Source organism: Eptatretus burgeri, chromosome 15, assembly GCF_056783735.1.
Source record: "Eptatretus burgeri isolate ZD-2024b chromosome 15, Ebu_testis_v1, whole genome shotgun sequence".
NCBI lineage: Eukaryota > Metazoa > Chordata > Myxini > Myxiniformes > Myxinidae > Eptatretus > Eptatretus burgeri.
Genome location: NC_140975.1, coordinates 21,244,904 through 21,269,014, shown reverse-complemented (window position 1 = coordinate 21,269,014; position 24,111 = coordinate 21,244,904). Strand labels below are relative to the sequence as shown.

General features: G+C 43.6%; 1 protein-coding gene across 5 annotated transcripts in view; it reads left to right on the top strand.

The window, feature by feature from the left end:
- The window catches only part of THADA (THADA armadillo repeat containing), a 202,531-nt gene that overhangs the window by 112,430 nt on the left and 65,990 nt on the right, over nt 1–24,111 (top strand). For all 5 annotated transcript variants that reach the window (XR_015051759.1, XM_085857381.1, XM_085857382.1 and 2 more), the window contains 3 exons: nt 13,247–13,404; nt 18,967–19,140; nt 23,209–23,369. Coding sequence is in view for 4 of the 5 variants with exons in the window: in XM_085857381.1 (XP_085713507.1) it covers nt 13,247–13,404; nt 18,967–19,140; nt 23,209–23,369 (493 nt within the window). In the remaining variant the exon portion in view is untranslated. The remainder of the gene's footprint in view (nt 1–13,246; nt 13,405–18,966; nt 19,141–23,208; nt 23,370–24,111) is intronic.

The following is a 24,111-nucleotide window of genomic DNA, read 5'->3' as shown; positions in this document are numbered from 1 at the left end:
GACAGGAACCATCTCCGATTTTGAAAATTCCTCCGAGAAAAAAAGTTATGATGTCAAAATATCTCCACTAATGGAAATCGCCAAAAAAATTATCTCCGAAACTAGGCAAGCTTTTTGAATTCTGTTTGCGGGAATCGAACAGGGCATTAGCAGAGATGAACTAGAGGGGGAGCACTCGGTAGAGTGCAAAACCTCCGCCGTCAATACTGCTGGGTCAATTAAGTGAACCTGATATCCTATTCATTGTAGGTGAAAACGGATCAGACTCTACTGAACCACGATTGAATAAACTAAACTAGATCGACGTGCATGTAGAAATGCCAAAAAAAAATGTAGAAATGCAAAAAAAAATTCAAATATTTTTCAAATAAAATAGAAAATTTTTGAAAAAAAGTTGCAAATTTTTATTTTTTTTCCTCGAACAATTTTTTTTTTTTGGTTGGAAATAACTTAAAATATGTAGAAATGCAAAAACAAAAATTCAAATATTTTTTCAAAATGGCCGCCATAGCGGCCATATTGGATTTTGGACCAAGTCCAAAATCTAATGGCATGATCCTTGGGACCATACCTAATCCCCCCACCATGTTTCGTCGAAATCCGTCCAGGAGTTTTTCCGTAGTACTGTTCACAAACAAACAAACAAACAAACAAACAGAAAGGGGTGAAAACAGTAACCTCCGTCCATCTTCGATGGCGGAGGTTAAAAAATGACTCTTTGCTGCAAATAATTACTAACGTCTCACTTCTGGCAATATAGTTGTGAAAACCACCGGACTAGTCATGTAATCAACCCAAATTCAGATGCGTGTAGTAAAAGGTTTAGATGGTATAAATTCACCCTTCATGAGTACAAACAAAATGGTGCGAACACTGATATCGTGTGTGCTCCCTTTCAGTGATGAACGAGGCATCACTTCGGTGAACGTGAGGTCACTTCCTGCGTGACAGAGAAATAAATACACGGTGCTTTTATACATATATACTTCAATATAGACGTAAACAGAGACATTTTGAAGGACATTACCATAAAAGAAAGCCACAAAGCTTTTCGTTGTGCTTTCATCAGGTGAAATTCACACAAAGTGAATGAGGTAAGGAAGAAGAACGGTCTAAGAGATACCTATCAACGAAGTCAATTCTGATTGGACGTTCTCTACTGATGCGTCCTCACCTCCCAACGGTCTAGGTGGGAGGAGCCTGCTCAGTGTTCAGCTCTCCAAATGGAGGCTGCAGAGTCTGAGGCGGAGCCGCTAAGGCTGTTGTAGAATCCTCTTCATCAATATCTGTGATCGTGAGACGAGTTTGTGTTCCTCTTCCTCTTTAAACAAATAAGCAAAGCAAGTAGACAAACTCTTTTTGCCAAGGCTCCATGGAATAGATAAATGTCGCTTCTAGTATTCGGAGATGTTATACTTTGTCCTCTACTCGTACTCAATATCTTGAATGCATCCACATTATACTGTTCAGCACAGTTTGCATTCCCCATTAAATGCTGTCCAATAACGGATGCACACGATGTTGGGATTGATGCTGGGACCTTCCTACAAGCACGTACCGGCTGTATTCGCATACCAATAATATTTTTATCCTGATTGAAAGAGGGACGTGCTGTTTGATTGTCAGTCAGAGTCTGGGCTGTTCTGCCTACATACCGAGCATCACACTGGCACTTGAACTCATAAATAATATTGCTAAGTTTTGAGGCAGGCAGAACATCCTTCCGAACTGCAGGAATGAGACGTCGAGAGGTGAAAATCACTCTTAGACAAACAGCCAGATGTGTGTTTGAGACGCATATTTTGATTTGTTCCTCATAACTTGGCGACATTTTGCCTTTAAAAGGAATCTTGATGAAGACCGGAAACTTTTCAGGACCCATCTTCCGTTTATCTATAGCAGTGAGGAATTTGTGCATAAACCTCATGATGATATACTCAGGATATCCATTCTCACTGAGGATGCTGGCAATCTTGTCCATCTCTGTCTGAAGCTTGGAGTTGGAACATATCTCCTCATAGCTTAACTCACTAATACATATATATATATATATATATATATATATATATATATATATATATATATATATATATATATATCTTCTTCTTCCTTCGGCTGCTCCCGTTAGGGGTCGCCACAGCGGATCATCCGTATGATCCGCATAGTGATTTGGCACATGTTTTACGCCGGATGCCCTTCCTGACGCAACCCTGGTCGCCTCTTACGACACAGGGATATGGTACACCTATTTTAACCGGGGTATACACCGGCCCAGTACACTGGTACTCACTTCGCTGACCGCGGAAGGATGACAGGCTGAGTCAACCCCCTGGTGTATTAATTCAGTGGCCCAACGGGGCTTGAACTCAGGACCTTTTGGATCCCATGCCGCTGCCCTAACCACTGTGCCAACACCAGGCTCTCACCAGGCTCGTAACAATATATATATATATATATATATATATATATATATATATATATATATATATATATATATATATACATACATATATTGTTATGGAAATGGCCCTTCGTATGCTGCTAAATATAGGATTAGCTCAGATCCCCCATTAAATGCATGTTTAGCTAGGTTGTTTGGTAAAATGGATGTTACATGCGTGTCGGGAGGTATAAGAGGCTGGTTATTGTTTGTGCAGTGGTGGTGGATTGAGAGCTCCCTCTTCTTCCTTCCCCATCCCGGACGAGGCCCCGCCCAGTCGGCTGAGAGGGTGTGACCAAAAAGAGGAGGTGGAGCTAAGGGGAGGAGTTTGTCGGTTTCGTAAAGGGGGAGGAGCGAGTGGCTTCAAAGCGAGCGAACGAGGGAGGGACAGTGTTGAATCTGCCGGGAGAGATGCTGAACCTGAGTGTGCCGAGTCTGCATTTTTGGCAGTAAGAGACGTTGAACCTGAGCGCACCGAGTCTGCATTTTTGGCAGCAAGAGAGGCTGCCTGCACATCGAGTCTGCCTTTTTGGGCAGTGGGAGAGGCGGCCTGCACGTCGAGTCTGCCTTTTCGGGCAGTGGGAGAGGCGGCCTGCACGTCGAGTCTGCCTTTTTGGGCAGTGGGAGAGGCGGCCTGCATATCGAGTCGGTGATCGACTCTTATGAGGAGGTGATTCTGCTGTGAGAGAAATGGCAGTCGGCTTTGAGAGGCGGGCATAGAAAAGGAAAGAAAAGGTGATTCTGCAGAGAAAGAAACTGAGAGGACGGATTTGAGAAGTCGGGCTTCGAGGTGGGAAGGCAAGAGAGGAAACGACGGAGCCTCTGACAGTCCTTACTCGCCTCACGGCTTGACACGTTTGCCGATCCGCTTGCCGGAGCCCGGCACCTCAATTTAGGCCTTGTCTGGTGAACAGGCCAGGCCTGGATTTATATGCTGGACCTTGAGAGAAATCAGCTGAAACCCATCGTCGATCTAACGGTCTTGTGCCGTCGACATTGCGCGGGGCCAGGACCCGCTGAGGAGGGCGTGCGCACGCGGTGCCTTGAGAAGAAAGAGTACGGCGCCGCCATCTTGCCACACAGCGTGTTCGAGCTGGGGGCTCGAATCCGTGGACATCCGCTTGTTACGAGCGACATTCGTGCGTTTTGACACTTTCCTCTCGTCCATGAAACATCACCAAGTACTCTGTCTTGTTTGCATGCATGCTGTCTGTCTGTCTTGTCTGCACGTTGTATAAGGCATATCTTGGTAGCGACCCCCTTGAAACCTGTAATCCGAGTTCCCTAGTTAAGAACGGGTTAAAGATTGTTAATAAAAACATTGTCGTGAATGTTTTGCTTGTGTCGTGTTCCCCGATGTTCCCCAATAAATCTGGTTGGTTCGTATGAAGTTGCCGCTATGGATTAATTTGTGTCGTGTCGAGGAACGATCCGTTCAATTGGCATATAAAACCAAAATGGTTACAGACTGGCAGAAAACGCTTGGCATCTGACAAAACCAGTCTGTAACCGGGGTTCTATTTCCCCAACTGGTAAGGTTCAGGATTATGTTGGTATCGCGATTGAAGACGCGTGACCTGAGGCCTGTGCTGAGCCAGCCGGCGTTATAAACCCCAGAGACGGCGGTGGTGAGGGTGGCGCCAAGAGTCGGGTGAGAATCCCTCCGTTGTGAATCCACAACAATATACACATATATTATACATATGCCTGGTGTTGGCTTAATGGTTAGGGTGGTGGGCTTGGGATCCTTGGATCCTGAGTTTAAATCCCCCTTGGCTGTTAAATTCATACCAGGTGGGGCTGACTCTACTTGTCATCCTTCAGAGGCAAAATGAGTGTCAGCTTACTGGTTTCCTGTGTCGGAGTGGCGACCTGTCCAGGATTGTACCCAATAGCCAAGGACACTGCTAAGGCAGCACCAATGCTCTGCATAGAGTATAGTCCCAATGGATGGATGTGTATATATATATATAATTTATATTTGTATATATGTATATATATATATATATATATATATATATATATATATATATATATATGTATGTATATATATATATGTATGTATATACATATATACACACACACACACACATATACACACACACACACACACACACACACACACACACACACACACACACACACACACAGCACAGTTTCACACTGACGTGACACTTTGGTGTAAAACTATGTCCAGTGGAGTTTGGAGGAGTGCCCGTCACACTTCACATGTTTCAATTTACCCATGCATCGCATCACGTGCCTTCTGGTTGAATGGTTTGCATTTGAGGGAACATTCGTCTGGGTGGCAGACGAACGTTTGTTCTTTGTGGATTATGCGGTTTTACCGTGTGAGACTTGATCTGTGGTGATGCTCACCATAACAGTCAGTGCGTCTGGTGTATAAACGACGAACGTGTGCATCATTGGTTTGATATTTTTCGGTATACCATCCTGATGGGGACAAATGAGCCCGAAATCCTGATTGGTGGTTCCGTTTGATGTTTAACTGATCATGACCATCTGTTCTTTGTCTCTTTGACAGAGTCACTGGGCCTTGCCTCTGTGTTGGAGGCGACACTTTGGTGTGAGCTGTGTCCAATGGGGATCAGCAGAGTGCTCATCACACTCCTCATGTTTCGATTTTCCCGCTGGTCACATCATGTGCCTTCTGGTTGAATGGTTTGCATTAGCAAGAACAATCGTCTTGATGGATGGTTGTTCTGTGCGGATTATGCGGTCTTACCGTATGAGACATAATCCGCGGCGATGCTCACCATAACAGGCAGTAGATGCGTCTCACGTATAAACGATGAATGTGGTCATCATTCGTTAAATATTTATCGGTATGCCGTCTTGATGAAGGCAAATAAGCCTGAAATCCGGATCGCTCCCTTTGATGCTTAACTGATGTTGACCATATAATCTTTGTCTGTTTCACAGAGTCACCGGGCCGAGGCCTCTGGGTTGGAGGTGACGCTTTGGCATAGGATTATGTCCGATGGGGATCTGGGGAGTGCTTGTCACACCTCCACATGTTTCGATATATATGTACATACATACAAGTGTGGATCGGCTCGCTAAGTTCGCCTCCCCACACGTCGCCAAAGTGGGATAAACACCGCCACGTTATTAAAAACACATCACCACCATGCTATTGAAAACACCTCATCACCAAGTAACCGCCATGTCATTAAGGACACCTCACCACATGTCGCAAAGAGATAGGCTTGTTTTCACTGAGGATTAGCACCTTGTGCAGGTGTAGAGGGGCATTATTGAGTTGCTGTGGTGTCATGATTTACACCAATCATAATACAAGCATTTACTTTGTTCACATTTATTTGTAATATTCATGATTTTACATTTTAATAAGCAATTGAAGTTGAAGATTTAAATAAAATAAATATTTTCAAATAATTTCAAAAAAGCAATTATTTATTTATTTTTCTTCAAAAATAATGCCCTTTGGGCATACACACGGAAGAGGTAGTTGCAGTTTGGAAGTTTGGTACAATTTCACAAAAGTTTGAGGAAGTAGTTCAGTGACAACACAGGACATGACAGACATTGCGCGCGCACACACACACACACACACACACACACACACACACACACACACACACACACACACACACACACACACACACACACACAATGGTTTTAAAGATGTCCCGTGGTTTCTAACAGATGCTAAACCATGTCGGATGCATTTTCACAGGCTGCATATCAATTTTGACTTTTACAATTTGACCAAAGGAAGTATTTTAATTTGGGGAAAACTTTGCTGAATAATTTTAATGGTCAAAAGTATTTTCGGCTGCCGCGGTCATCTGTAAATGTTGCTTTAAGAGGAAATCAAAACTTGGTCAGAATATTTGCATGCAATCATCGTAATCTATGTGCTGTTTTTTTTTTTCTTTTTTTCAGTGTGTTCATGGTGCCGAAGCAGTCTCTTGCTAAGGGTTATGCTGTGTGGTGTGCTGTTGCCTTCTCAGCAATCAGTCCTGGCAGGAATTTGGAATTTGTTCTGGATGGCAGCAATAACTCGTGTTCTCCTTTGTGAAAATACCACCGACCACCAAAAAATGGCACATTCAGGGTCCTCCATATTAACATCCATCTGCTGGATGACACATGCATCGATGCATCACCCTGCATGCAAACGCCGGGATTTATAGCGGGGTCAAGATACAAACCCAGCCTCGGCTGCTTAGAAGGGAGTGTACATAATTAATCGAGGAAAGTTACTTGTTGGCCTTGATCCTTCCATTCCTTGGATGTAATAGCAAAATTTATAATGGTTTGAATGGGATAAATTTGTCGTTTTTATTTATTTTCTTATATACAGAGTTGAGGCTCATGAAAGAGCAGGTACACTGAAAGGATCAGGACTCAGCACAAAAGGAACTGTAGAGTGTGGGAGGCACCAACAGCAGAGTTGAAGGACAAGATAGAGGGAGACTTTGACAAACAATACATATATGTGTGGGGGGGGGGCAGGGTAGGAAAGGATACAGGGGTGGACAAGATGGATACAGAAGGAAACTCTCAGGAAGGAAAAACTGGAAATTTGAAAGGACGGCGGCTTGGGGTGGGGTTAACGAGGGTAGACAGATCATGGTTTGGGATTTGGGATGATCTGAGATGGTGGTAAAAAGCTCTCTTGAAGACATGGAGGCAAGAATGAGATTAAAGAGAATGTGGAAGTTGGTTCCACAGGTGGGAAAAACAGGAACAAATGAGTGGAGGTGAGCAGTGATCCTGGATTTATGTAGTTTCACCAGAAGGGGGTTGATGGTTGATCCTATGTGTCCAGTAAAAATCTGGGAGAGACAAAGCACAGAAAGAGCAGAGGGTGCAAGACCAGAGAGGAGGCAGTGAAGACAGAGAGACCACCGACCCATTTGTGATAGGCCCATAGACTCAGCTTCATCACAGGAGATGTCAATAATGTTGAGAGCCTTGGTTTCCATGGCATCACGCTGAGCAAGGTGTAAAGCAGGAGAGCCAACCCATAGGGGAGAGCACTACTCCATCAAGCTGTGGATGAAAGCCTTGTATGTGCATAGGAGTTTAAGTCTGCCAAGGAAGGATTTTACACGTGATGTGATGATGGATTCCTTTACCTTGCTGATGATTGGAAGTAAGCTGATAGGTCTTGATTTGAGGCAATCGTTTTTGCACCTTTTTGATGTAATGCAGTGATGTTGGCCGATTTTCAAGCAGATGCAAGATGACCTAGTGCAAATGATGGAGTGAAAAGGGCAGAGGAAGGATGTGCAAAAGCAATAGAGCAGGTTTTTTTTAGGACATGTGAGCTTAAGCCGTCTGATGACGCCATTTGCAGAGTTAGAGTTGAGGGTGACAGAAACTTGTCTACCTTCTCAAGTGCAAAATACACAGAGTCCAGGAGCAGTTGGGTACGACTGTGAAGGATGGGTACAGAGAGGCAGTGGTTAGGGACACAAAATTTTGAAGCAAGCACTGAATTGAGGCATTCGGCCTTCTCACGCGCAGTCCGCTATGGTGCCATTTGAAGAGAGGGAAGGGATGGAAGGGGAGCATACACCAGGGACAAACTTAACAAGATGCCAAGAGGTTTTAGAGAAGGGAGACAAGTTTGAATGATCAATCTTGAGGTTGGATGTAGATGTTGTTTTCTGGCTCTCCTGAGAGTGGACACACTTGTTGTGGGCTTTTTGGAATGCACTGAGATTTCCTTCGGTCAGATTTGCCTTCCAGGAAGAGAAGGCAAGTTGCTTCAGAGAAACTGCCTCACCACAGGATTCATTGTATCATGGGTGGGAAGACATGATGGTATGAAAACTGAAGACGAGATGAGATGAATCTGTTCAAAAGAGAAAGCATATTTCTGTGGAAGATTTCCCAGGCTGAGTTAACATCAGGGGCAGTAGATATGGGAGACTAGTCCTGAAGAGAGATGGCTGCTTGCAGTCCCTGCCAATCTGTGGGTTGTCCATCGATGCGTGTGCAGTAGATTTTCATTACCGTGATAACTTGTGAACCGCCAAAGGGATTTTGACCAAACTTGGTGCAAGTATGTACTATGGCACAAAGATGAATTGATTAATTTTTGGGTTCAACAGGTTAAAGGTCATTAGGTCATGTGTCCTTTAAAACTAATTTTACAGATGATAACGAGTTGGAAGTATTATGTATGTATGTATATATATATATATATATATATATATATATATATATATATATATATATATATATATATATATATATATATATATATATATATATATATATATATCTTCTCTCTCTCTTCAAACATTACATTTGATTGACACCTAATGCAGGCAGAGGCATATCCAACATTCAAGTCAAATTGTATTTTTGAGTTGCTCAACAAGATCAAGGCTCATGGAAGTGTGAGGCAACGAATGATATGAACTGAAGGTGGGACAACAGTTATACACGAATATGCAAAGGAATGAGCGAACTGAAAAAAAAAAAGGACACAGGAGGCAGGAAAACCCTGAAACATGCAAGTGTTGGGTAAAAAAAATAAATATATATATATATATTCTTGCGGACCAGGGGTCAGGTGAGAAGACCACCAGGGGAGGAAGCTATCTCAGGTTCCCACCAGACTCCCCGGAATTGCAGGCCGTCGCACACGGATAATTCCATGACGCGGCGGGTCGCTAACCGACCATAAACGCCAATAACTCAACCACGTGACCTAGGGTCCTCTCGTTGATGGGTTAATCAGGTTACCTAATTAATCACTGACATAATTACCGGGGGACACGCCCTCGGTACGCCTTGTCCGAAGCGGATCACTTTTCCGGATCAGATGCAGCCAAACGACACTGCCAAGGATGTACCGGCTAAAAAGAACGGATTGTTTGGAATAAAGCCCCGGCTAAGTTAGGATAACGAACCATGCTGGATCAACGAAAGAAAGGATGAAAATGAGCTGGGAACATTTCTACAAAGGATTTATTACAGGCAGGTGAAGAAAGGTATGTGGCACAGTGAATATAGCTTTTATTGTGATATTAATCGTCTTGCACTGAACCCCGTGCCGTGCCCCGACGACCCGCAGTTGGCGCCAGTCAATGTGCCTGCTCCGTGGCGCACCACGTGGCCCGAGCGATCCGGCCGCACAGCATGCCTCTGCCTGGTAGCAGCTGCATCAATGCGGAGGTGCGAGAGGATGTCTACCATCCACGGGAGACATTTGTGGCTGTCGTGGTGAGCGAAGACCGATGGTTAGACGTTATTGTAACCCCATGTGCAGACCCGACCAAAGATGTGTGTTATTCGTGCCCCGTTCTGTACGATGATAAAGTATCACGGGCTATGCGCGAGTCCTCCATTGTACACGTGGTCAGCGCGCAGGTCCGCCCGCCATCGAGCATGCCCCATACAGTGCGCGCGGGTCCGCCATTAAGCACGTGGCCAGCGCGCAGGTCCACCCGCCATAGAGTGTGCCCCGTATAGTGCGTGCGGGTCCGACATTAAGCACATGGCCATTTATCAAAGGCGTTGTCATGTGCACGGTGCCAGCCCTGATTTGTGTCAGGGAATTGAGGGAAAGGATTGGATATAATTATGAGATGGAGATTCGGATTGAAAGGGGAACAGATATATTTATTAATAGAGATTTGGATTGAAGAAGAGTGCACCGCGTGCATACCATGTTGTTAGCTTTTGGTGTGTTGGTTATAACTCTGATCACCTGAACAGTGGGTGGGGGGGGGTCGTTGTGCTGCACGTGCTCTGTGCAGCACTGGCGTTTATTGTTGGCTTCTTCTGCTGCCCTTGGTCTTCTGTTAGGACGAATTCTTACGCGAAGGGCGCGGCTGTGGTTTTTACCGATGGGTGTCCGAGTGGAGTGCCTGCCAGCCTCGCGAGGACGCCTTTCTGGGATTTACCTCATAAATAGAGAAAAAGAAAGAGTAGGAATGAAGTTCAGAGGTTTAATCAGCCCTATGAGATTTACACAATGCACTGTCCCGTTCGACCCACTAGATAAGAAGGAAGGAACGATTTGAACGTACATTAATGAAATAACTGACTGGGGACCACGGAATGTTGGCTTCTATTGGTGTTGGAGGGATGTGGCTTCCAGAACCGTGAAAATATATATATATATATATATATATATATATATATATATATATATATATATATATATATATATATATATATATATATATATATATATATATATAGATTGTTATGATTCAGCGGTGGCAGGATTCGCACCCGACTCTTGACCACAGTGTTAAGGATTCGGACGAGTGATGTCAATCACACTCTACTCTTGACAGCCAAATGTTGAAGATTCGGCGTCACTTAACAGCACCGCCGTCTCCGGGGTTATAACGCTGGCTGGTTCGGCACAATTCTCGGGTTACGCGCCTCAGATCACGATACCAAAATACATCTGTGCCTTGCCAGCTGGGGCAATAGACCCCGGTTACAGACTGGTTTTGTCAGAGACCGAGCGGAGTCTACCAGTCCGTAACCATTTTGGTTTTATATCCAAATCGAGCGGATCGTTCCTCGGCGTGAATTAATTCAAGGCGGCAACTCTCGTATAACTCAGCCTGATTTATTCGGGAGAGATCGGGGAACACAACACAAGCAGAGCATTCACGGCAATGTTATAATTAATCTATAACCCGTTCTTAACTAGGGAGCTATGGATTACGGGTTTCGAAGGGAACCCTAGCGAGATAAACCTTAGACAACATGTAGACAAGACATGCAGACAAGACACAGAGTACTTGGTGATGCCTCATGGACGAGAGGAAAAGTCTCAAAGGCATGAATGCGGCTCGTAACAAGCCGATGTCAACGGATTCGAGCACCCAGCTCGAGCATGCAGCATGGCAAAATTGTGGCGGCATCCTCCTTTTGTTGCACTGCCCACGCACGCAGCATCAGCGCATTCAGACCCCGCGTAAGGTCGACGGCACAAGACGAAAGATCTATGGTATGCTCCAGCTGGCTTTTCACAAGGTCCAGTATACAAGTCCGGGCCTGGCCTGTTCACCAGACAAGGCCAAATCGAGGTATTGGGCTTCGCAGGCAGATCGACAAACGTGTCGAGCTGGGTCAAGCCGTGAGGTGAGTAAGGACAGAGGCTCCGTGGTTAGACGCAGGTTGAACCTGTCGAGGACCTCCTCATTAAGTCGATCGCCGACTCACACAGCAGCCAGTTCCTCTCGAAGCAGATTGCAGCCTCCCACTAGTCGTTTCTCTACAGCAGAATCCTCGCTCGACACTCAGGCTCAGTTACTCCCTCGGCAGATCGCCGACTCGACACTCAGGTTCAGGCCGTTCCTCTCTTACAGATCGCCAACCACACGCACCGCGAGTTTCTCCTTCAGCCGATGGCAGACAGACCTCTTGCAGTCCCTTCCTTGCCTTTCTTTCGGCTTGCTCTTCACGAAAGCGGATCGGAAACAGACAGAGCCGTCCCTTGTACAGCCGATCGGCACCACCTCTGCGCTCTCAGTCCCACCCCTGCCTTTCCGGTGCTCGCTCTCTCCAGGCCACACCCTCTCAGAGCGCTGGGCGTGGACTCGTCCGGAGAGGGGAAGGAAGAAGAATAACCTCTCAGTACAACACCACTGTACAAACAATGAGCATGCCTCCTACACCTTCCGACACACATGTAACGTCCATTTACCGAACAACCTGGCTAAACACACATTTAATGGGCGATCTGGGCTAATCCTATAATTAATAACCCACTAAGGGCCATTTCCGCAACAATATATATATATATATATATATATATATATATATATATATATATATATATATATATATATATATATATATATATATATATATATATATATATATATATATATATATATAATATTGGCTAAGAATTGGGGATTACATTAGGTGGTGGTGTTTCCACGGGATCACTGCACCTTCTGCTTGAAGTGTTAGAGGTAAGTGGGATGGAACAGCTCCAGGAAACTACATGCGAGCTTTAGTTGTTTAAATTAACTGACTAATGTACCTTTACACTGTACAGGAGAGGAGATAGGTGTGAGGGATGTCTGTACCAAAGTGTATTTCAATGTGTGAGCCATTCTCAAAAAAGTGCACAAAATATAGAGCCACACCTTTTCATTGCTTTAAAACCTTGCCTTTTTGTGGCTTCGTGCCTTGCTGAAGTTACAAGGCTCTTGCCTCAATACGCACTCCATTGACGCCTTTCTTCCGTTCAAAATTGTTTCATCTCCGCACTACTCAGAAATAATTTATCCTGCTGCATGTGACACACCAATGACTTTCAGTGATGGTTCAAACCTTCATCATTGAACGCACTCTGTGGAACCGCCCGCCCCCCTTCAAAAAATCCCATGGGGGCTCCTGAGTATGCTTGCTAAGTTTGGTTGAGATCTGCCAATAAACTACAGGGGTTAAAGAACGCACTGAACTCGCTGAGATGAATGAGCACAAACTTAACCAGAGTCTGTGGCATAATGGTTGGAGCATCGGTTTTGAGTCTGGGAGGTTGACGGTCCGAACCCCACTGGAGTCTTACCAAAGACTTAAAGAATGGTACATGCTGCTTCCTTACTTCATGCTCAGAGTTTGAAAAGGATAGAATATGAACAAACAACCAGAGGCTGGCAACCATTGTTTGGGCTTAATGGGTTTATAATAGCCTCCTCCTACATTGACGTTCATTGTGAGTGAGCTTGTATTGTAATCTACTGATGATGGCTTTTTAAGCAAATGTGTTTTCTGGCAATATTATCAAGATCAGTGACCTTCAGCCTGCATTGCCATCAGGTTGCTGCCGACTTATCCTTTCCGAGAGCTGCCTGAAAATAATGGTTCGTCCGAAGCTTTGCTCACATTCCTTCGTGGTTTGTTGAATGGACTGGAGGAGCATTACGCCTACGCACGAGCTGATGTGCTGCAAGCTGCTCGCACTAAACCCATGCATGGTATGCCGGCACTGCATCTATACTGTTATAGCTTGGCAACTTTGCTGCATGTGTTTGGGAGTTCTTTTTGTAAATTTTTGCTGCTTCCATGCTGTTGAAACACTGACAACAAACATCTATTCATTTATGTTGCAGCTTTTTCCCATCCTCATTCCTCCACCTTTCCAAATGCCATTAATTAAAGGGAGTAAGTTGACCACAAAATTGCTATGCTTTGTGCAAAATAATGGAAGACTGGCCATCCTCTGAAGCTGTGTGGTTGCAGGACAAACTTTAATGTTTTTTGTATTTTTATCTTGCCAAAACGAAGTTTTTGCAAGATATGTTAGTCAGCTTGTATGTTTTTATTTATTTATTTATTTATTTATTTATTTGTTTGTCTGTAATCACGTATAAAAAATTCTGCAGAGCACAGTTATCATTGGAAATTTTTGTAACTTTGCATATCAGAGGCCTATAGAGGTCCCTTTCAGCGCATAACATTTTGAAGGTCAAGGTCAAAGGTCAAGGTCACTTTGTCGCAAATCAGGGGAATCGACGAAACCCTTATTTTTTGAGTAATTTTAATCGAATCGTCTCCAAACTTTATGGGAATGTAGTGTATGGTCTGGCGCTCAGCTGATTAATTTTTGGTGGCGATTGGCCTTGACCTTCGTGGTTAGCCCCTGAGGTCAAACATATTTCACCCCAAGGTCAAATTTTCAAGTTTTAGGAACCATATCGTGTAATACCTCAAATTGAACACCTCGATGAGTGCTTTCTAGATATGTCAAGCTTGAGACATTATGACGTCATTTGGTGACGTTATGAGGCAAACACATATTTTTCATGGTTGCTCTGTAGAACGATTCTCATCGGAATCTCTCGTAGGCAGATATTCCTCAAGGAGTCGCTCTTGGTGGATAGCAGCTCTGTTCACCTCAGTGTGACCTTAAAGAAGTCACACATGGTCACCTTTTGGCAAGATACGGGTCACCCTGCGGGTGACATTGGTTTATTTGTTTGTTTTTGGTGCTGTGAAGTCTTGCAGGAAATATCTCGTGCTTTCGACACAGTCTGGCCTCCCGACTTACTCTAGAAACTCTCTGCCTATGGCATCCAAGGCCAATTCCAAACGTGGATTACTGACTTTCTCTCCTCTCGGACTCAACATCTGGCTCCCAATGGAATCCTTTTATCTCCTCTTCTTGTCAAGGCTGGAGTACCCCCAGGCAGTATTTTGTGCTCAATCCTATTCCTGATCTTCATTAATGATCTCTCTCTCTCTCTCTCTCTCTCTCTCTCTCTCTCTCTCTCTCTCTCTCTCTCTCTCTCTCTCTCTCTCTCTCTCTCTCTCTCTCTCTCTCTCTCTCTGTCTCTCTGTCTCTCTGTCTCTCTGTCTCTCTGTCTCTCTGTCTCTCTGTCTCTCTGTCTCTCTGTCTCTCTGTCTCTGTCTCTCTCTCTTGAAAAGGACTGTCTGGCAACACCCCTCCCTCCAATCTACTTTTTAACCATCCTCGAGACACACCTGAATTCGTATCCACCTACAAGACCTTCATCTGCAGCATGATGGAGCACTGCTCTTCCCTCTGAGCTGGCTCCCGTACCTCACATCTTGCTCAGCTTGGCATCGTGGAAACCAATTCCTTCAAAACCATTGGAATCTTCCATCCTGAAGCTGAGTCGATGATCCTATCACTTTGCCATCACAGATCGGTCAGCGGTCTCTCTGTCTTCTGTAATATTCCTTCTGGTCTTGCACTCTCTGCTCTTTCCATGCTTTGTCCCTCCACCCCCGGTGTCTGCAGGGCACACATGGTCCACCATCAACTCCCTTCTGATGAAACTACCTAAGTCCAGGATCACTGCTCACCTCCATTTATTCATTCCTCCTTTCTCCCACCCACGGAAACAACTTCATCATCCTCTTCAATCTCATTCTTCCCTCTAGATCCTCAAGACATCTGTTGACAACCATCTCAGATTGTCCCCAATCCAAAACCATGATCTTTATTCCTCTCGTTCGGCCCCACCCCCACCCTATCCCAAGCCCTCCTTACAAATTTCTAGTTTTATTTTCACTTGCTGGTAATTAGCCCATCCTCTGCACCATGGGAGACAGAGTTTTACAGTTGTGTGCGTGTGTGTGCGTGTCTGTCTGTCCTGTAACTTTTTATCTGGGCTGTAACTTTCTTTTACCATTTGAGCTTTTGTCAACAAATTTTGAACAAAGCTTTTCATTGATAATATGAGAAGACAAATTAATAATTTGATCAAAAGGTTAAAAAGTCAACATCATATCAAATCGTCATTTTTCATCCAATTGACCTGAAATTTTAAGAATTTGCATATTGGATCACTGAGTTGGTTCACCAATCAAAAGCTCGAAGGCAATTGTTTTGTTTCGATAAAATGTCAAGGTTGCATAAATCGTCAATTTTCTTCCGATTGACTTGAAATTTGAGCAGGGTTTGCATATTTGGTCAATGAAGCTGATTTATTTTGAGGTCAAAAGGTCAAGGTCCCCTAAAATCATCAATTTGTTTTGTATTTTCCTTTTAGCTCTTTTTGTTATGTTTAGCATACGGAAGAAGAGGACGAGGTCCGAATGCAAAGTGACATGGACGGGCTTTGCATTTTCAGATGCTCTCTAGTTTCCTTCTGTGTCCATCTCGGCACCCCCCCCCACTCCATGCATCCTTTTCTGCCCCCTCCTCCTCATTCCTCCGCACACCCATTGTTTCTTCAAGTCTCCACCTATCTTGTGCTTCAACTTCGCTGTCCCTCCCTCCTCCCCCCTCCTTTCTACTGTTCCTTTTGTCCTGTTACATTGATCCGTTCAGTTTACAGTACGAGCTCTTACACGAGCCTTGACTATGTCTTCAAAAAAAGTTTAATCATAATTATTGAAAGGACATTTCATGTTACTTTGTGCAATCATAATTGTTGTATTATCCTGTGAAGGTCCCTTTCTCTTTGGTCAAAACTTCCTTTAAGTTTTCCACTACATTTACAAAATATTATATTCATCTGTATTGTAAGGCTGCTGGTTGCATCATTGCTGGGAGGGTGGCTCTACCACCGATGCAGTTCCCCCTGTAAGTTGAGGCAAGAATATGGACTTTGTCCAGTGGGCCTTTGATAACTTCCCTACTCTTCGCGTAGGACACTGTGGGATCGTTAATGTCCACCAACTGATGCCGGCAGATAGGATGCCCAATTTAAAGTCCATCCGGCATTGATGACACCAGAATTGAAGTTTATAGCTGGGTTGAGATTCAAACCCAGGCAAGACTGCTCAAAGGCGAGTGTGCATGCCACGAGGCCATCCTGCCAGCCCTTTGTCCCATTGAAATATTTATTTGAGGAGCCATCCATTTCCCTTTGAAAAAAATGTCTCAATAAATTCCCATCATGTTTGCAAAAGAAACCAGAGGATTGACATGAGCACAAGACCCCAGTTGTGCTTACGCGAGACACCGTGATGCTCACATAAGACATGTCCCCAGATACCGGGATTCCTCCATTGCTCCCACGAGTCACGTCATAAGACACCGGGGCTCTTGCATTGAGAACGGTTGAGACTTTTCTTGTCAGACATTTCAATAAGTATTATCAAATCCAATGTCTATACGCTTTCTAGAGTATCATTACTACCAAAGCAGTCTTATGCCAAGGAATACATTGGATGGTTTACTATTGCCTTCCCCAGTTGACATGGTAGGAATTTCAAATTTGCCCAGAGTCTGGGCACACGATGACCTACACTTGCAAAATACATTGTGGGATCTTTCATCTCCATCATCAGATACAAGCAGATGGGAACTCAGCCCTCTAAAGTACTGGTGATGTTTGCTGTGAAGTCCCAGGGTGACAGTTTATGGTGTGGTCAGGAATCAAACCCAGACGAGGCAGCTCAAAGGCGATTACGCCATATCTAGGCTATCCTCTCAGCTGCATAAGGGGTTATGATGGACACAATAATAGAATTTTTGATCACTTCCCCTCTCTGTCAGTCCTCCTAGCCTTCCCCCTCTGAACCGACAATTTTCCTTTTCTTATTCCTCCTTCCTTCATCCTCCCCACTACACCCAACCTGACTACTTTTTCCTTTTATTTATTTTTTTCTTCTCAATTTACCCACCCTCTGTTATTTTGTGAATGCGATATATATATATATATATATATATATATATATATATATATATATATATATATATATATATATATATATATATATATATATATATATATACACAAGGTGTGTTCAAAAAGTATCCAACCTTAATTTTTCGTGCGTAAACAAATGAAGCTAGGGAGGCGTGGTTTGGTGCACGTACGTAGGCGATCCTAATCCGTATGCGTGATTATTTTCCCGCCTGCAGAAGCTGTCAGTAGCCGACAGACCGCCGATGAGTGAGGAGGTGTGAGCGCTGTCGGATTTTCGTTTTTGACAAAATGACGGATCACTGTGGTCTCATCGCCAGTGATCACTGTGTTGAAGAAGTTGGGATCGCTGTTCACAGTCTCCAGCATGTCCTGTGCGATCTCCAAATGGAGTTGCTTCTGCTCCATCGTTAGCAGCTTTGGCACGAACTTCGCTGAGATTCTCTTTAAGCCCAAATCCTCAGTCACAATGGAATGAATGGATCCAATGCTGATGCCCGCCTCGTCTGCAAGTTCTCTGATCGTGATTCGACGATCCTGCATCAGCAGGGTCCTCACTTGGTCAATGACGATCTCATTTCTGGATGTTGAGGGCCGACCAGAACGTGCTTCACTTTCACTGATGTGCGACCATCTTTGAAGTGGTTGTACCACTCTTTTATCTGTGTGGTGCCCATTGCTTCATTCCCGAAGGCCTGTTGAATCTTGCGGATCGTTTCCACTTGGGAATCGCCAAGCTTTACACAAAATTTGATGCAGTGGCGTTGTTCAAGTTTTTCCGTCATTTTGTCAAAAACGAAAATCCGACGGCACTCACTTACACTTCCTCACTCATCGGCGGTCTGTCGGCGACTGACAGCTTCTGCAGGCGGGAAAATATTCACACATACGAATTAGGATCACCTACGTACGTGCACCAAACCACACCTCCCTAGCTTCATTTGTTTACGCACGAAAAATTAAGGTTGGATACTTTTTGAACACACCTCGTACATGTAATCCCGGGAAGTTATCATCCACTTATTATATATCCCCCGAATAACAGAAGTGACTAACATTTATACATCAGTAGGCCGTAATCATAAATGCATAAAAGAATGAGAAAAGTTCAAAACGTGTAACCATCACAAAACAGGAGTGCATTGTCTTTACAATAACCTACAACCTTAACGCCTCTGTTATTGCAAGCTGGTAGAATTGCAGGACTCGTGTCGATGTGCGGTGCCACTCCGAGCTAATTCTCCCAACTGCGGGGGAAATCATCTGAGGCAGTAATGGCGTTAGGGTGACCAAATAGACTGCCATCTTTTCTGGAGGAGCAAATAATGATTGTTTTGTTTTTCAGTGGGTTGTTTGTTGGCATTGCCATTTTAAGAGCGGTATGACATCATGGTGCCATATCTCATGCGAACACAGGCCAGATTATTGCACTGCGCCGCTGCCTCACGGAGGTGCCAGGTGCAGTGGAGCTTCTTCTGCAGTCCTCTCTCAGTGACTTCCTTGATCGACTCGTTGCCCTCTCTGATTCCATCTCACGTTTCATCCTGGGAGTCTTGTATGGTGCTGGCACTGAGGAGTTACTTACAAGAGGTGAGTTGTGTGTGTTTTTTTTTTAATTCATTTATTACAAAAAGGATATAAATAGAAACCTACTGCCAGAAATAGACCATGCAGCCCTTCACTCCTTCATCCTCTTAATATTAATATGATCCATTTATATATTTTGTATTTTATTTAACTTGTGCATCGGCGATGAGGACCTTCAATCGAGCAGCTCAGAAATGTGTTTGCTTTGCTGGGTTTGACCTTTGAGACCTTGTGAACAGGACCTGGTCCTGAGACCTTATGACGTAGACTCCGACCTGATGCCTTGTGACCCGGACTTGGACCTAAGACCACAGGACACTGATTTGTACCCAAGACCTTGTCACTCAAGCCAAAGACTTCATGACCTGGGCTCAAATTGAAGACCTCGTGCCCCTGACTTGGCACCTCACGACGTTGTTTTTTGTACGCCACAACACCTGACACACTCTTGTGAAAAGTTCCATGGGATGAACTACTGTATGTTAAAAATTCGTAGATATTTGTGTCATCACCACAGTGTGCTAACGAGCAAAGTTAATAAAAACGATTGTTTCAATGGCATTTTCGTTTTTTTTTTTTTACTTATGTTTTTTTTTTAATAGAAGGGTCGAACTCGTATTCATTCAGATTGACCTCCTGTAACAAAGGAAGGTGATGAGAGTTAACCATAGTTAATACTAAACTTTCGAAACGACGTTTGAATGCTCATGAGGCCGTTCGCACACACGCTGTGTGCGTTTTCATTGACTCGGTTCTGCTCTCCTGTTACTTTTAAGCTGCCATTGCTGGATTGAAATCTTTGATTGAAATCATCTTTTTAACATGATTTTCTGTATTTAGATGAAAGTTTGGCAATTTCAGATGGGTTAAGCATAATGAGAGGTGTCGAGCAGCGGCAGTCTCACTCTCTCTCTCTCACACACACACACACACACACACACACACACACACACACACACACACACACACACACACACACACACACACACACACACACACACACACACACACACACACACACACACACACACACACACACACACACACACACACACACACGATTAAGTTGATTCTAAACTTACCCTGATATGACCTAGCCACTGGTGTTCATAAGCACCCAAACCAGATACGGTGTCTCCCCTCCATCTCTTTTGTTGTACAGAGGCACACTGGTAGCTATAAGCTACCGCACACTGGTAGCTTCCGCAGCTTTCTCTCAGGTACTTTCCCAGGTATTTTTGACTTCTTTTGGAAGCTTTGCGAGCCATTTTAGTGGACGATCCTTTCCGCACACGCACAATAGCAGTTCAGATGCCTCGGAGATCGACGTTTCTAGTGGTTTCCGCGCATGCTCGCCAATTATTCTGGGGCAGATGACGTCATTTTGAAAGTCCCGTATCGACTAGTGTCATGTGCAGACCACATCAGGTGGGGCAGGCAGATTATCCCCACACTGAGGATTCATGGATTTCAACTGGCTGTTAGGGTTGTTTGTTTGTCGTGTTGTAACTTGACAACGGATTCATGGATTTCAACGATTCCAGTGAACTCCCAGGAAGGTTTGTGATGCAAAAAAAAGAAAAAGAAGGAAAAGGGAGGCTTGTGCATGGGTACACGAGCAAACGCACAGCAAAACTGTAAACGCCAACTTGCGACGCTAATTATCCCCGCACGGATGGCAGGATCTCCCACGAATCCTTTTCTGTTGTTGCCCCATAGATTAGCAATAACAGTAAAGATTGGTATTCCCATCAGCGAAGTGATTGGTCTTATAGGCTAGCTACTACAACACCTAAAGGCTCACTTCACATCCACCATTTCCTTTTATTTCTCTTTCATCCACCACTTCTGTTAAATTTGCAACGCTTTCACACCAAGTGGCGGCTTGGGATCCCAGTGTCCTGAGTTCAAGCCCCGTTGGCTGCTGAATTAACACCAGGGGGTTGACTCAGCCTGTCATCCTTCCGAGGTCGGCGAAATGAGTACCAGTGTACTGGTCCCGGTGTATGCCCCGGTTAGAATAGGCGTACCATATCCCTGTGTGTCGTAAGAGGCGACCAGGGTTGGCGTCAGGAAGGGCATCCGGCCATAAAACATTGCCTCACAAAAAGCCAAACCCCTGCACAGCAGGGAAAAATGGCTGTAAAAACGGTCATTTTATTCACACCAAGAAAAGCACCCTAACCAAACCTACATGGATTATCTACTGTACATCACAACGCATTAAACAACCAACAGATTTGGTCCCAATGATAGACTGCAACTGATTACACCATAGTGATCTGTCTTTTGATGACTGCTTCATTATTAAATTAGGCTGCGATGAGGTCCTTATCTCTTGACATTAATTGTATCTTCATAACCAAACACCAGGAATGGTTTCACTAGTGTCTGTTCAACCATATTCATCTTGTCTACCAGTAGAAATAAGCCGAACACACACACATTTGCAGTTTCTTGTGTAACCACCGCACCGCTAGGCCGGTGATTCCAACATGCTGAACCTCACTAACAACTGCTGTTTCACCTCCTAAGAGAACCTGGAAATTGCACCGCACAGTTACAACAGTGGTGATGAAGAAGACCACCATTCTATGGATTTGCTGTGTTTGTAATATTTAATTTTGCACTTATATTGTATTGTGTATATATTGTAATTTACACATTTGCTTTATACACACATTTATTGGTACACATTATACATTTTGCACAGATATAGTGAGTGTACGTATGTAAATGTGAAGGGAGCCGCCACTAATTTAAACCCACAACCCTGTAATGCCAATCCAGTAGCCACACCAACAAGCAACCACTATACCTGACATATTCCTCTAACATGTTGATCAGGTGCCTGTGGTTTGACCATGAATTGTGAGAAAAGGTCATTTTGAATATCTTTCTGGAGGTTTCTCATACTGTTGCACTCTGAGGTTATATGGCCAATCTCATGCCGTGCGGTGTGGTGCGTTGCCCACGACGCTCGTCCTTTGACCCAAATCCAAGGAAGGGTAATTCTGACATCCGTGGTCGAGGATTTGTATCATATGCGTGCTCCTTTGATCGTAACATTTTGTGCGAATTTTAAAATTGCTTGAAATTTGTTTTGATGGTTTTTTATGATAATCCGCTCTTCGATTGGCATTTTGGACAGTCGTGTGACACGAAGTGCAGGCTTTGTACCTTTATATGACCCTAGTGTGTAAGCTGGGTCAAAAAGAAAATAGATTTTTTTTTTGTCGGAATCCAATGATGTGAGCATTGTTTGCCCCGTCTTTTGTCAGCTGCTTCCTGAAAAGAACGGCTTTCCTCCTTGTGCTCCCATGTAATCTCCACCCAGTCATTATGCGGTGGCTCCGAGGAACCATTTTTAGTGTTTTAGTTTATTTTTTTATTTTTGGCTTGATTTTAAAGTTTTCCCTTCCGCTCTCTTCACCGTCCCTTCTCATGATTACATGGTGCAAAGCCATTGTTATTACACCTATGGCTTTTAAGAGGATTGCCGTCTCGCCTGTTTTAGAAAAGCTCCATAATCTGTCATTCAGGGAGAGAAAGCTTGACATTTGATCCTTGTTATTCTTTTGATTGTGTGCTTTGCGCGCCTGAGCTGAGCCGTGTCAAGTGCTTCAAGGTTTTCCAGACCTAATATGATGACAAGGCCTTTGCACAGTTTTATTTTTTTTTATTTGTTTATTTATTTTACATGCTTCTCTATGAGCCACGAGCCTTAAAAGTAAATTTGTTTTCTGATTGATAGTCTCCTTTGGAGTCAAAACGAGTGACAGCGTTTCCTCATTCGTTCGTCCTATTTCTGGAAGAAAATAATTCCCTTGTCTATCTATAATGCCAGAGAACAGCCAGCCCTTCTCCCGAATTTAAGGCTCACGAAAAACCCCAGACAGCAACCTGCATAACAGAAGTCAATCAGGGATGAGAGATCGAGAAAGTGAAACTTTCGGGAAAAGCGGACTTGAGATAACACACTATCATTCCAACGAAATGTTCTGCACGTAAACAAACATGCATCTGCTTTGGCTTTCTTGCCATCGTGTTTTCTTTTGATTTCCTTGACAGGAATAGCACCGTCTTTTGCTGAGACGGGACGAGCGATTGATTACCTCGTGGCTCAAGGCCGTGGCCTCGACCCGGCAGGCCTTGCTGGAGAGGCGAACGATGCGGCGCTCATCTCCCTCGAGTACAGCCTTGTGCTGTCATGCTGTTGGCTTACTCTCAAAGTAAGATGCATCTTGTGTTTCTTCGGATGTACACTTGTTTTATTTATATAATTTCCTCCATTTTTTTTTATAATTAGATTACATAGTAATATGAATATATGTGGTTTTTTTTTTTCTTCCTCTTCTGCATATATAGGCGATATTTACAAAATATGTTGATGACTAACCAGCTGGAGGGGCCCTGGAAGGGAATATTGAAGTCCAAACTTTTCTCTTCATTGCTTTTTTTGTTTTCAAATATTGTTGCATACGCTTGTAGCAACATATTATGTATACATTTAGGACACGGGGGACCAAAAACTGAAAGTCATATGAAAGAAGTCAAGGTCATATGAAATTAACAAATTGATCAAATTGATCAGTGTTCATTCAGGTCATAAATATATATATATATATATATATATATATATATATATATATATATATATATATATATATTTTTTTTTTATATATATATATATATATATATATATATATATATATATATATATATATATATATATATATATATATATATATATATATATATATATGCACATAAACGTAACCATAGAAATACATGCTGTGATGAACCAAACTAACGTCCTAGGATTAAAAGTGCAGATTTCCTTAAAACGCTACGTACTTCCTAACGACCTTTGATGTTCTGTATACTGAACACAAACTGGCCTTTGGTATTGATTTTTATATCATAGGGCAATCTTGGTAAACGTATTCTATCGTTATAAAATCAAGCTTATAG